At 38.7% G+C, this 15,412-nt stretch overlaps 1 protein-coding gene across 3 annotated transcripts in view; it reads left to right on the top strand.

Annotated features, from left to right (window-relative positions):
• The window catches only part of SMAD4 (SMAD family member 4), a 66,975-nt gene that overhangs the window by 44,509 nt on the left and 7,054 nt on the right, over positions 1-15,412 (top strand). For 2 of the 3 annotated variants that reach the window (XM_051851944.3, XM_051851943.3), the window contains 2 exons: positions 1,047-1,215; positions 14,263-14,401. In XM_051851944.3, coding sequence (XP_051707904.1) covers positions 1,047-1,215; positions 14,263-14,401 — 308 coding nt within the window. Of the gene's footprint in view, positions 1-1,046; positions 1,216-14,262; positions 14,402-14,937; positions 15,051-15,412 lie in introns of all 3 variants that reach the window. The other variant, XR_007921790.3, reaches the window with a different exon arrangement.

Below are 15,412 nucleotides of genomic sequence, written 5' to 3'. Positions count from 1 at the left end.
GATAAAATATGGCCTTACCTTTTTTTAAGGTATTGTGTTTTGAATTGCAACTAGATTTTTTAGAATCCAGTTTGAAAGTCAGTTTTTATTTTCTCTAATCACATATTATTTTTACAAATCTAGCAAAAGGAAATAACATGAGAATAGTTGTTTCTGACAGGGTTATTTATAATGCTGAAAAATTGGCAATAAAAGGGAGATGGTTAAGTAAATTATGATAAACTTTAATGTAGTCATTAAGATGTTAATAAGTTTTGTAATGAAATGGAAATGCTTAATAAGATGACCATTTACAATTTTAGCTACTGTATGATCTCAGCTCTCTAAGGACATGTGTATTCATGTAGAGCATATAATCTTGGCTCTGTTACTTGCTTTGTAACTTTGGCAAACGACTTATTCCCTAAGCCAGTGCCAGCTAATAGAATTTTCTTTGATGAGGGAAATGATTTATATTTGTGCTGTTTACTTCAGTAGCCACTAGTCACATGTAGTGATTGAGTACTTAAAGTATGGTTGATGGGATTGAGTAATTGAGTTTTTAGTTTTATTTAATTTAAATATCCATCTGTTAGTAGTGGCTAATAATTTGAGTACTATAGCTAAAAGCCTTAGTTTTCTTGCCAAAAATAGGAATAATAGTATTTATCTCATTGAGCTGTGAGAATTAAAAGCAAATTCATGTTAATGCTCCTGACATACAGTTAAGTGCTGTATGAAAATATATGTGAATACATCAAGAAGTTAGTGGAAATTGAATTAAAATGTTTTTTGGTGCAAAAATTTATTGAAATTCATACTTTTTCCATAAAATGTATTTTTATGAATTTTTGAGGACTTTTCACACACACTCATAATGAATGAATATGAAAAGAAAAAGAAGGAAATATAAAAAAAGTTAACATTATCAGTCTTTGGCTGTAGTGTTGTATGATATCCTTTTCTTATTTTCGGTTTTTCAACATTAAACCTGCTATGTAACCTGAACTAAAACTTATTTTTAAATGCTTACTAAGATGAAATGTAATTCCTTTTTTCTTCCTAAGGTTACACATAGGCAAAGGTGTGCAGTTGGAATGTAAAGGTGAAGGTGACGTTTGGGTCAGGTGCCTTAGCGACCATGCGGTCTTTGTACAGAGTTACTACCTAGACAGAGAAGCTGGGCGTGCACCTGGAGATGCTGTTCATAAGATCTACCCAAGTGCATATATAAAGGTTAGTTGCAATTTTATTTGAGTATTTTAGACTTGGAAAGCTCTGTTGCTTTAAGAAGTAAAATGGAGATAGGAGGAATAGAAAAATTATTACATAATCAGAAATTGTTTTCAGTATAAAACACATTTCCTGAGAGCATTTATTGATGGCATGATCAATTATCTACTCTTGTGGTTGCTATCATGCCCTTGTGTTTTATTTATTAACAAATTTGCTAAATATTTTTTGTATGAGTGGAATTTTATTTTTTTTGATAGTGTAATGTTAAATGGTTTAGAATAATACAGATACTTCTGAAGGTGTTGAATGAAACTCCAAATTGACGTGAATTTGTAAAAAGCAGACTCATGGATTTCATAGTAGCTAATCCTCAGGATTTTGTAGGAGGATTTTCTGAAATTACTGGCTTTTCAAATTGACAAATTTGAAGCCTGATATGTTTTCATTAGTTATCACATATTCAGCTCATTTCAATTTTACTTATCTTTTTGAAAGAGAAAGTTGTAATTAGCATATATATGTATGTGTGTGTGTATGTTTGAGAGGCAGAGAGAGACAGAGACAAACTCCTATCTACTAATAATAGACTCCCTAAGTGCCCACAGTGACCAAGACTGAATCAGATTGAAGCTAGAAGCTGGGAACTTAATCCACATCTCCCACATGGGTGGCAGGAACACATTTACTTGAGCCATCACCACTGCCTCCCACGGTCTTCGTTAGCAGTAAGTCAGAGTCAGGTATTGAACCCAGGTACTCTTATAGGATATGAGTGTCTTAACTGATATCTTAATTGCTAGGTTAAATGTTCACCCTATAAATACAATTTTAATCTAGATTCTTCAGTCAGCTTAACCATCTTCATTGCCAGCTGTTGTGAATAAAAGGAAATATCTGTATCTGATCATGTAGTCCCAGGCAGTTGCTTGTGATACAAATAATACAACCAATGTAATCGCTCTATCGCCTTCCAGTTACAGTGCAGTTACAGGATTTTTGTGTGTGTGTGTGAAACTTGCAGATAGACCAAGTATAGTGAAAATAATAAACTCTTATGTGCCCATTATCTAGCTCCAACACTTATCAACATTTTGTCCATCTTTAATTCTTTTCCCTCTGCCTTTTTTCTTCCTTGAGTAACTTAAAATCAGTTGCAAACATTGTATTAATTTACTCAAGAAATATTCCAGTATGAATTGCTAAAATCACAGTGCTTTGTATTATGTTTAAGAAAATTAACAGTGATTCCCTCCTAGTCTGAACAATAGGAGAATAATAAAATATTAAATTAAATCTGTTGATAGGATATTCATAGCATAGAAAATTGATTATTAAATAATGCAGAGTATGATTGCATTTTTGTTAAATGAAGTCAGGGATGTTTGTTTATTTGTATCCATAAATCTACAATGTATCTAAATCTACAATGTCATACTAGAAATTGTCTCTGGGAGGTAAAACTTAATTTTTATTTTCCGAATTTTCTGCATGGAATTTTTTGTATTAGGTTATTTGTGCTTTGTTACTGTTTTTAAAAATAGTATTGGAGTTCCCCATATGCTTTATATTCCATTTTTTATTTGTTGACAAGTTTAAGTTTTAAGCATTTATTTATTTGAAAGGTAGAGTGAGAAAGAGAGATAGAGATATCTTCTATCCTCTGGTTTACTCCTCAAATGGCTGCAAAGCTGGGCCTGGTCCAGGTCAAAGCCAGGAGTCTTAAACTCTATCCTGGTCTCTCACGTTGGTGGCAGGGACTCCAAGTACTTCAGTCATCATTTCTTGCCTCCCAGGTTGAACATTAGCAGGAAACTGGGTTGGAAGTGGAGTTGGCACCCAAATCCCCAGGCACGCTAAGATTTGGGTGTTCCAAGAGGTGTATTAACTGCTGCACCATGATGCCCACCTCCAAAAAGTTTATTTTGAGAGAATTAATTCATTTTTTTATTTTTATTTTTAATTTTTTTTACAGTCAGTGAGAGAGAGAGAGAGAGAGGTCTTCCTTCTGTTGGTTCACCCCCCAAATGGCTGCTACAGCCGCACGCCTTGCTGATCCGAAGCTAGGAGCCAGGTGCTTCCTCCTGGTCTCCCATGTGGGTGCAGGGCCCAAGCACTTGGGCCATCCTCCACTGCCTTCCCGGACCACAGCAGAGAACTGGACTGGAAGGAGGAGCAACTGGGATAGAATCCGGCGCCCCAACCGGGACTAGAACTCGGGGTGCTGGTGCCGCAGGCGGAGGATTAGCCTAGTGAGCCACGGCGCCGGCTGAATTAATTCATTTTATTGTTAGTTTTTTATCCCCTTCTCTGTCATTTCTTTACTTCTTCCTTGCAGGCAGTTTTGCTTTAGCCTGGGTCCTGGGATCCATAGCTCAGAACCAGACCTTGCATTTTAGGAGGTGGGACAATTTTCTTTCTTAGGGAAATTGAATCCTAATCCCCAGGAATGCTCAAGGCCTAATTTTCTGTGGCATAGATTTCTCTAATACTTCCTCTGCTGTAGCAAGTATCCCTAAGCACACTTCTGCATTGGGCTGTTAAAGTGTTTTATTGATTCATGGGCAGGTGCCCAGTTTAACTCTCAGAGAGCCTTACTGTTGTCTCTTTCCACATTGGTCCAAGAAGTCAAATTTCTGTCCCTTACTCTCAGTTTATGGACTTGGTGTACCCCTAGTGCCTCCTGTTTTAGTCTTTCCTCTTTACTTTGGGTTTGCTTTGAGTTGGTGGACATATAGGATGTTTTCACATTTTTGGTATTATGAGTAATACTGATAGGAACATTTATATGCAAGTTTTTGGGTAGATATATGTTTTTATATTCTTGGATGTATATGTAGAGTAGAATTCCTAGTTTGTTAGGTAACTCTAACTTTTAGAGGAACTCCTAGCATGTGTTCCATTTTCCACTCCTACCAGCAGTGTATGAGAATTTCAATTTCTCTACACTTGTCTGTCTTTTGAATTTAGCCATTCTAGTTGATGTGAAGTGGTATCTCATTGTAGTTTTGATTTACATTTTCCTAATAGCCAATAATGTTGGGCATTTCTTCATGTGCTATCGGCCATTTGTGAATATTCTTCAGAGAAATGTCTGTTCAGATCTTTCCCCCATATTTAAATTGGGTTCTTTTTATTGAGTTGTAGTTCTTTAGTCCCAGTTCTTGAGTCCCAGTGCTTTATCAGATGCATGATTTGCAAACATTTTCCATTGTTTGGGTTGTCTTCCACTTTTTTTAAAAAAAGATTTATTAATTGATTTGAAAGACAGTGTCTCCCTCCCTCCCTTCCTCCTTCTCTCTCTCTCTCTCTCTCTCTCTCTCTCTCTCTCTCTCATACAAACACACACACACACAACACAGAGAGAGAGAAGGGAGAAAGGGGGAGAGGGAGTTTCCATCCACTAGTTCACTCCCCCAAATAGCTGTAACAGCCAAGGCTGGTCTAGGCCAAAGCCAGGAACCCAGAATTCCATCTGAGTCTCCCACACAGAAGACAGGGGCCCAAATACTTGGGACTTGGGCCATCTGCTGCTGCTTTCCCAGATGCACTAGCAAGGAGCTGCATGGAAGCTGAGCAGACAGAACTGAGCAGCACTCTGATTTGGGGTGCCGGTAGCATTGCAAACAGTGGCTTAACCCATTGTGATGAGGTGCTGGCCTCACTCTTTTTTGAATCAATAAACTTTTATTATCTTATAATTTCTGTAGGTCATAGAGTTAGCTTACCTTAATGGTGTGGCTGCAGATCTCTCACAAGATTGCAAGCAAGGTATCAGCTAGGACCAGGATTCTTTCAAGGTCCCAAATGGAGGAATATCCACTTTAAGTGTACTAACATGACTGTTGAAAAGTCTCTTATGTAAGCCAGAGAAATGAATCCCTTGCTCTGTGGGCCTACCCACAGGCAGGCAACTCACAGCTTGACAACTGACTTTCCCCAGTCTTGAGGCTCCAAGCAAGAGTGAGATGGGATGACCATCTAATCTCTTAAGCAACATTACATTACTTTGGCAGCATTATTTTATTAAGTAACAAGTCACTTGGCCCAGCCCACATTCAAGGAGAGGAAATTGCATAAATGTATGAATGCTTGTTTCCATTTTAGAAGCTGTCTTCTGTAGCCTGCTGTATGTCTCCAATGATTCATGTCCCTCTCACAGGCAGAAAGAGTCTTCACTGTTTCCCGCAGTAACCAAGAATCTCATCTCCATATCAGTCAGGATTTGCTGGATTAATATCAGCTGCAACCGTAAAAATCTTGGTGATTCAAAACAACAGTTATAATTCTTAGTCATATACTGCATGTCCATAATGGGTTCACTAAGGATTCTTCTCACGTTGGGCCTGGAGGGAATGAGCGTAAATTGATCACTGTCTGTTAAAGGCTTCTGCAAGGAAGTGACATATTACTTCTGAATCACATGGCCACACTAGTTTCTTTCTTTCTTTCTTTCTTTCTTTCTTTCTTTCTTTCTTTCTTTCTTTCTTTCTTTCTTTCTTTCTTTCTTTCTTTCTTCCTTTCTTTCCTTTCTTTCCTTTCTTTCCTTTCTTTCCTTTCTTTCCTTTCTTTCCTTTCTTTCCTTTCTTTCCTTTCTTTCCTTTCTTTCCTTTCTTTCCTTTCTTTCCTTTCTTTCCTTTCTTTCCTTTCTTTCCTTTCTTTCCTTTCTTTCCTTTCTTTCCTTTCTTTCCTTTCTTTCCTTTCTTTCCTTCCTTTCTTTCCTTTCTTTCTTTCTTTCTTTCTTTCTTTCCGTTCCTTTCTTTCTTTCTTTCCTTTCCTTTCCTGTCCTGTCCTGTCCTGTCCTGTCCGGCCCGGCCCGGCCCGGCCCGGCCCGGCCCGGCAGAGTGGACAGTGAGAGAGAGAGACAGAGAGAAAAGTCTTCCTTTATTTTTTTTTGGACAGGCAGAGTGAACAGTGAGACGGAGAGAAAGGTCTTCCTTTGCCGTTGGTTCACCCTCCAATGGCCACCGCGGCCGGTGCACTGCGGCCGGCGCACCGCGCTGATCCGATGGCAGGAGCCAGGTGCTTTTCCTGGTCTCCCATGGGGTGCAGGGCCCAAGCACTTGGGCCATCCTCCACTGCACTCCCCGGCCACAGCAGAGAGCTGGCCTGGAAGAGGGGCAACCAGGACAGAATCCGGCGCCCCGACCGGGACTAGAACCCGGTGTGCCGGCGCCGCTAGGTGGAGGATTAGCCTATTGAGCCGCAGCGCCGGCCAAAGGTCTTCCTTTACCATTGGTTCACCCTCCGATGGCTGCTGCGGCTGGCGCAGCGCGCCAAACTGAAGGCAGGAGCCAGGTGCTTCTCCTGGTCTCCCATGGGGTGCAGGGCCCAAGGACCTGGGCCATCCTCCACTGCACTCCCTGGCCATAGCAGAGAGCTGGCCTGGAAGAGGGGCAACTGGGACAGAATCCGGCGTCCCGACCTGGACTAGAACCCCGTGTGCTGGCGCCGCTAGGTGGAGGATTAGCCTAGTGAGCCGCGGCGCTGGCCACCACACTAGTTTCAAAGGCACAAGGAAGTTCACTCCTACCACTTTTCTCTCTTGGTGTTAAATCCCCAGTGGAAGTTCAAAGCGTGCTCCAAGTCACCACAAACTGCTGCAAGGAGCTTTGAGTGTATTACTTGTGACTAAGGCTGTGTAGGGCTCTCACCATCTTAACCAAAAAGCAGCAAATAGATACTTTGTAGTGGGAGTGAAGGGTGTTCCAGAAATCTGTGACTGAAGAATCACGCTCTTTCCGTCTTACAAATCTTTCCTCCTCTAGCTCTTCAGGTATTCAACAAGTCTATTATCTGTTGTGGCATTCATGTTGAAGCTCAACATCAGATTTAGGTCTTTCTTTTGTTCTGAGGGAGCAGCTGCTACCAGAATCATGCCCTTCTCATGGTTGATGGCAAGACTGCAAGCAGAGAAATCCTTTTACTTTCTTGGTAATATTATTTGCAGCACAGAAATTTCTGATTTTGATGTGGTTCAGTGTTACATTGGGTTAATTTTGTTTTTCATGTCATGTCTAAGTGTCACCTAATCTAAGGTCATAAGGACTTAGTTCTGTGTTTTCTGCTATGGTTTTTATAGTTTTGACTTTCATGTTTATGATCCATTTTAATTCTTGTGTATGCTATAAGGAAGAAGTCCAGCTTCATTCTTGCATGCAAATGCTGTATTCCTTTTTTGAGCCACTATATTTTCAGATTATTTTTCCCCAGTGGAATTGTCCTGGAACTCTTGTTAAATTAATTGGCCATAAATATAAAGGTTTATTTTTGGTTTGTCATTTCTATTTCATTGCTCTTTATGCCTGTTGCAATGGCACTTGATTATTATAGCTTCATAAGAAGTTTTGACATTGAGAAGTGTATTTTTTCCTAAGATTATTTTGGTTGATGCCAGCCCTATATGCATTTTGATTACTTTGAAAAAAAAATAAGCAAACTATGTTTCAGTAGTTTTTCTGTTTGTATGTTTTTGCAACAAAGAGAGAAGGTGATTATGTAAACCCAGTCCATCCATCCTGATTGAGAAGTTTATGCATTATTTGTGTAGTTTTAAGTGACTGGGCAGGGAATTACAATGAATATAGACTATATGCCAGATACTATTTATGAACTTACGGATATGGAGTACTATTTCAAGCAATTGAAATTGCTTAAATAATATGGAATCTTGCATAATTAAGTTTTTGATTGTCAAATCTAACAGCTCTCTTGGTACAAATGGTCTTTTTTAAATTTTAAAAATTTTTTAAAAGATTTATTTATTGTAAAGGCAGAGTTAGAGAGATAGAGACAGAGAGCGAGAGGTCTTCCATCTGCTGGTTCACTCTCCAAATGACTGCAGTGACTGGGGCTGGTCCAGGCCGAAGCCATGAACCAGTAGCTTCTTCAGGGTCTCCCATGTGGGTACAGGGGCCCAAGCTCTTAGGCCATCCTCCGCGTTTTCCCAGGTGTATTAGTATGGAACTGGATCGGAAGTGGAGCAGCCAAGATACAAACCAGTGCACTTATGGGGTGCCGGTGCTGCCTGCCAGGGCTTTAACCTGCTGTACCACAGCGCCAGCCCCACAAGTGGCCTTTGGAAAGCCCCCACATTGTGAGATTGTCTATCACTTAATACAAATCATGATGGACAGAATTTTATAGTGAGTCATACTTTTGCCCTGAGCAACAGATAAATATCTTATGGGACAAGGTATTTGGAATTTTTAGAACATGTGATTTTGTTTTAGTAGTTGATTAAGTTTTAAAAGGATGATTTCTGTTTACCAAGATTATTAATCTGCCAAAGAGTCTTATTATCCGAAAAAGAAAGATGCAAATATACTTAAATTTATCATTCACATTTTTGTTAATTTTTTTGGCAGCAATAAGTAAAGATATATGTAGATTACTATTTAGGTTGCTAGATAAATTCTCACCAGTGATGAAATTACTGGGATGAGTTGTCGACAGATGTCATAAACCCCTAGAAGTAGTGCCCACACGTTGAAAATACACATGCATACATTTTCCCCTTTTTAATTAGAATGAGAAAAACTAGAGCTATAACTGCATTTTACAAGCAAAGAAGCTAGAATTTTAAGGGTTAAGAGTATGATGCAGCAGTCAAAATACTGTTTGGGGTGCTGATATCCCATATCTGAGTGCATGGATTTGAGTCCTGGCTCCTCTTTGATTCCAGCTTCCTGCTAATGCACACCCTAGGAGGCAGCAGGCACTAGCTCAGGTACTTGGGTCCCTTCCTGTCACCTGTGTGGGAGACCCAGGTTGAGTTCTCAGGCTTCTGGCTTCCACCTGGCCCAGCCGCAACTATTGCAGCCCGTGGAAGATATTTGTCTGCCTGTGTGTCTTTACATATAAATAAAATGAAAATAAAGAATAAAATTAAAAATGTTCTAAAAAAGACAAAGCTGGAATTGAGAGCAGAGCTGATATTTGAACCCAGGCACTGTGAAGTGGGATACAGTCCCAAGTGGCACCTCAACTGCTATGCTAAACACCAACCTCCAGTTTTCCATTTTTTTCTGTTAGGAATAACTGCTGTGAACAGTTATTTGCAAGTATTCATGTAGTTATATGTTTTCATGTCTCCTGATATGTCCCTAAGAGTGGAATTATTGGATCATGAGGTAACTCTCATGTGTTAACTTTTTGAGGAACTGCTAGACTGTTTTCCATTTTCCATTCCTACTAACAGTGTGTGAGAGATGTAATTTCTGTACATGCTCAACACTTGAAATTGTCTTTATGATTTTAGCCATCCTAGTGGGTATGCAGTAGAATTTCACTGTGGTTTTGATTTGCATTTCCCAGATAATACTGGGTCAGGTTTGTTTTTGTACATACACTTATTAGGGGAATGGGGCAGAGGATGCCTCTAAAACACAGGTGGGCCAGGTTGAAGGGTTTTATATACCCTGTTAAAATTAAAGTTTATTCCTGGTTAACACATACTGTGATCCTTACCTTTAGGTCAGGAACTTAGCAAGTCCTTAATATAATCTTATGTTCAGGTGCTCCCCAAAACCAACATCATCTATTTCTCCTTCTGAATTACTTTTTCCTAGTGTTATTCAAACTGATACAGTATTATAATTAAGCTTTGTGAAGGAAAATGCGAAAATGTTACTCCCATTTGAAAGACAACATCCTGAAGATGCTGGCAGTGATCTTTATAGATACTCAACTATGTTAAGTAATAGGTTTGTAATAAACACATATGAAAGTAACCACAGGAGGGCTGGCACTGCAGCTCACTAGGCTAATCCTCCGCCTGCGGCACTGGCACCCCGGATTCTAGTCCCAGTTTGGGCGCCGGATTCTGTCCCGGTTGCCCCTCTTCCAGTCCAGCTCTCTGCTGTGGCCCCGGGAGTGCAATGGAGGATGGCCCAGGTGTTTGAGCCCTGCACCCGCATGGGAGACCAGGAGGAGGAAGCACCTGGCGCCTGGCTTTGGATCGGTGCAGCGTGCAGGCTGCAACCTGCCAGCCGTAGTGGCCACTTTGGGGGGTGAACCAATGGAAAAAGGAAGACCTTTCTCTCTTTCTGTCTCTTTGTCTCACTGTCTAACTCTGCCTGTCAAAAAATAAAATAATAAATAAATGAAGAAGAAGAAGAAAGTAACCACAGGAAACATAGTTAAATAAATTAACAGTTAAGTCGATTAACTGAGGCATGGTGATCAACAATGTTTTGAATTTGAGCCAGCCAAAAAGATTAAATTTAAAGCTTTTGGTTATTTTGAATTGTCATTTTTAGCAACTTAGTCAAATCCTGAAGGGAGATGGTACCATTTTAATAATAGCCTTGATTTTTACTATCCAGAACAATAGATGAAATCTGTTGTAGTACAAAGGATCGGTTAGGATATGAAGTTAGGAGGCAGCCCAAGTTTCAGTTAGTGGTATAGACCTAACTGAATAAATTTAAGTCTTTTGGTCAGTGTTATAATCCATAAATAATTTATTGTGGAAGAAAGATTTGCTGAGGTGCCTGAGCAATCACTACATCTGCTGATACCTCATAAATTCTCAGCTTCATGGTTATCTGTGCTGATGTTAGCATTGATTCAGGCTCAAACAATACTAATTGCAGGTAATTACAAATATTCTAGGCAGCTTATGTGTGACGATTATTTGGTTTATTTTAGTGACTCATGGTGGAAGGGGAGGAATGTTAATGTTGAGAGCATATTTGAACCTTGGAGATTTGTGAAGTGTTTTATTCCCTACTCCCAGATAATAAGATTCCATGTGTACATAAATCTGATAATTTTTTTTAAAGTAGCTGTATGGACCTAAGATATAAAACATAAAATTATAAAAATGCCTAGAAGAATAGAAAAAACCTAGGTGACCTTGGAGCTGACTTTTATATACGATATGACTGAACATTTAAATATTCTCTGTGAAAGACAGTGTCAAAAGAATGTGATAAGCCATAGACTGGGAGGGAATATTTGCAAATGACACATTTGATAAAAAAATTTATCCAGACTATTCAAAGAACTACTAAAACCCAAAAATAAGCAATGGATCAATCTAATTTTAAAAAACATGGGTTAAAGACCAGAACAGACACCTTACTGAAGAAGATACACAGATGGCAAGTAAGCATCTAAAAAGATATTCAACATATTATGTCATTCGTGGATTGTACATTAAAACTAAAGTAAGGTGCCTACTACACATGTATTAGAATGGCTAAAATGAAATGAGGATTTCATTGCTGGTGAGAATGCAAAATGATAGAGTTATTTTGGTGGATAGTTTATCATCTACTAACAAAAAAACTAAGTGTACTCTTTAGCATGTGATCCCGCAGTCAAATTTCTTGATGTTTACCCAAATGAACTGAAAACTTTATCCACAAGAAAGCCTGCATGCAGATGTGTATAGCAGCTTTATTCATCATTGCCAAAACCCAAGAGCAACCAAGATATCCTTCAGTAGGTGAATGGATGTAAACTGTGGTACATCAGACATTGGAATATTATTCATCACTAGAAAGAAGTGAGCTATCAAGCCATGAAAAGACGTGAAGGAGACTTAAAATGCATATAGCTAAGTGAAAGCAGTTAGCCTGAAAGGATACGTACTGTACACATACTATATATTCTGGAAAAGACAAAACTTCGGAGATTGTACGATGGGTAGGCGCCCGAGGATGGTGGGGAAGTGGATGATGAATAGGCAGACATGGGATTTCTAGGGCAGTGAAACTGTTCTGTGTGATATAACACATACCATACGTGGTCCAGACCCCTGGACTACACAGCACCAGGAATGAACCCTAAAGCAAACTGGACTTCGGATGATAATTACGTGTCAGTGTAGATTCATCAACTGTAACAAGTTCTTTAGAAAGTAGTGATTTCTTTTCTGATCATTGTGGGATTTCTGATGTTCAGAATCTGACTTTGTCATTCTTTCTGTCCTGAACGCTTTTAGGACTTAATAAATTGACCAGGCAATATAAAATTATCTCTTCAATGAATAGGGTAGTATTAAGTTTCGTTCATTCATTAGTGCTAATCTGGAAGCACTTTTTGAGAAGATGGGCACTGAGAAGTGATTTCCTTTTGGAGAAAGTTTATTATTGCTTTAAGTTTTTGTGGTTGGAGATAATCAGAATTTTTTTCAAGCATCTAAAAATTCATGGTTTGTATTCCAAACCTGTTGTGTATCATCAAGTAGGAAGTTATGTGATCTTTAATTTATTTTCAGTGATAATTACACTTGCTGCTGTTTAGATTATTTGGACACTAGGAGTTTTTTTTCACATTAGTTTACTTTTTGAATAGGGAATCTAGCCACATGGTTCAGAAATTAAAATGATTTAGGAAACAGTGACATCGAGCAGTCTTCTACATTCTGTTGTTCTCCTTTCCTACAGCATGACTTCTCTTCCTGTGTAATCATCCAATGTTTTAACAAATTAATTTTTTAAAAGAATTTATGTATTTTAGGGTTGGTGCTGTGGTATAGTAGGTTAAGCCTCTGCCTGCGGTGTAGGCATCCCAAATGGGTGCTGGTTTGTGTTTCAGCTGCTCCTCTTCCAATTCAGCTCTCCGCTATGGCCTGGGAAAGCAGGAAGTGGAAGATGGCCCAAGTGCTTGGGCCCTTGCACCATGTTGGAGACCTGGGTGAAGCTCCTGGCTCCTGGCTTTGGATGGACTCAGCTTTAGCTTTGAGACCATTTAGGGAGTGAACCAGTGGTTGGAAGACTGTCTCTCTGCCTCTCCCTTTCTCTGTAACTCGGCCTCTCAAGTAAATAGATAAATCTTTTTTTGAAAATTTATTTTATTTATTTGAGAGAATGTGCGAGATGGAGGAAAGTTCTTATCTGCTGTCTTATCCCCCAGAGGCCTTGGAGCCAGGAACTTTATCTGAGCCTCCTAAATATTGGTGGTGGGGACTCAACTACTTGAGCCATTATCACTTGCTGCCTTCCATGGTGTACATTAACAGGGAGTTAGAATCTCTGAGTGGAGCCGGTACTTAAACTGGAGCACTGCAACATGGGACACATGTGTCCCAACCAGTGTCTTAACTGCTGCACCAAATGCCTGCCCCTAATGGTCTTTATAAAAAAAAAAAAAAAAAAAAAAGAATCAAATATAAGCAATATATTATTCTAGGATGATGTTTTTTCTTCCCAGATAAAAATGTGATGTGAATTATTATGCATAATTTGTTGCTTATTCAGAGAAAAATCCAGTACTTTCATGAAGATAAAGGTAAAAGTGGCAACCTCTTCATTACTGTACCAGTCCTTGGCTAGGTTGATAGAGAATACTAGAATTACTTAAAAATGCCTTCTTAACTCATCCTGAAAGAAAAATGCCATGGAGGAGGCTAAAAACATAGTAATTGTTGATAGTTTACTTTTCTTTAAGAAGTGTGAACATTTTCAAACATATAGCAAAGTAGAGAGAAACTAGTTTAATGAAATCCCATGTACCCCTCACTCAAATCAGATAGTTACTAAGATTTTCTATTTGATGTACCCATTTTTCACTTTGCTTCTTATTTTAAAGCAAGTCCTGGATACTATGTTATTTTTCCCCTGTGCACTAAAGTATAAGTCTCTAAAATTGTAGATATTTTCTTATATAGCAACAATGCCATTTGTCACACTCTTCCAACTAAAAGAATGGTAAAGAATGTTTAGCTGTTGGCCACATGACTCCAGTCTAAAGCAACTTAACAATTTGGTTTTCAAGGGTGAGGTGACTTCTCTACTGTTCATTTACACAGTGGGTTTTCACAAGGATGCCAACTGGCCCACGCTGAACCTGATAAAGGACACAGAGGCATGTGACAGTGAAAGTCATCCTAATAATGAAGTACACCTCTTGGTGAGCTCCAAGCCACCTTTCCTAAGTAGTTTTATATCAGTTACAATCCATATGAAAATTAACAATTTTAATTCTTGTGAGAGTAAAATGCAACTTTAAGTTTTAAATACATTGTACATTGGTTTTTGATATATGGAATTTTCTGATGGACTCATAACATTAAACTTAACTTTTTTTTTTTTTAAACAGGTCTTTGATTTACGTCAGTGTCATCGACAGATGCAGCAGCAAGCAGCCACTGCACAAGCTGCAGCAGCTGCCCAGGCAGCAGCTGTGGCAGGAAACATCCCTGGCCCAGGATCAGTAGGTGGAATAGCTCCAGCTATCAGTAAGTATGCTTTTGATTTGTGTTAGAATGTAATAGTTGGTATTTCATTTTAATTCACTCAATTGATTTGTTACTTTAAGCAATAACAGAGTTAAAATTCTTTTTACTAGAATAACAGTTGGAAAAAACATTTTTTTGTAAAAGTTGTTCTTCCTATAATAGTTGCCCTTTGCCTACAATCCTGTTAGCATTCTTTTTGTGTCAGAAAGGGAGTATGGGATAAAGGAAAAAGGGGGTTATTATGGTACATTGTTATGTCTCCCTTTTTTTTTTTTTTGTTGATGCTTATTATGATTCCTGCCTCACCAGCAGGGTGGGATTATATTCATTGAAGTGCTTGACTTTATTCTAGTAATGAAAGCATATTTAGGTTTCAGAATTGGACACCTCTCCATTTGTTTTTTTAAAGTGTGGAAAGCATGGAGAGAAAACTAAGTGAGGGTGGTATTTTGATAACGTGTAGACTTTTTTTTAATTTTAGGGTTAAATTGAACTGTGTGCCAGGTTTCACACTGATGGGGAATTTTTTACTGCAGAGTTAAACTCCTGACTATAGACTTTTATGATGGAAACACGTGGCACCCATCTTCCACGTCTGAAGGCATAACTAGTGATTCATTCAACCCCTGTTCTTAACCTCTTCAGTGTGGTAAGCAAATCACACTGGCTAAGAAAACTGCAGTGGCCCTGCAGGTTTCTCTACAGTACATGCAAATTCCTCCCATTAGTTTCATTGTAATATTGATGAATGAAAATTGATTTTATGATTGTATGTGAAAACTAGGTGCAGAGTCTTTATGGTGACTTAATGTTCAGGAGTTTACAATTTAGAGGTAGATAAGGCATATCCATTTAGAGAATTTGATTTTTTAAAAAATTTGGGCATCAAGCCATTAATTTACTAGTTTTGCTGAACATGCTTTTACTAAAAAATCCATAACTATTATTGAATTTCTTATTTTCACTTACTCTCATCTCCGCCTCCCCCCATTGAATGATTGTGTATATCTT

Source organism: Oryctolagus cuniculus, chromosome 10 (assembly GCF_051225735.1).
Source record: "Oryctolagus cuniculus isolate XC-2025 breed Fujian yellow rabbit chromosome 10, ASM5122573v1, whole genome shotgun sequence".
In the NCBI taxonomy this organism is placed as follows: domain Eukaryota; kingdom Metazoa; phylum Chordata; class Mammalia; order Lagomorpha; family Leporidae; genus Oryctolagus; species Oryctolagus cuniculus.
The sequence above is the reverse complement of the archived record's forward strand: the minus strand, read 5'-3'. Positions and strand labels throughout refer to the sequence as shown.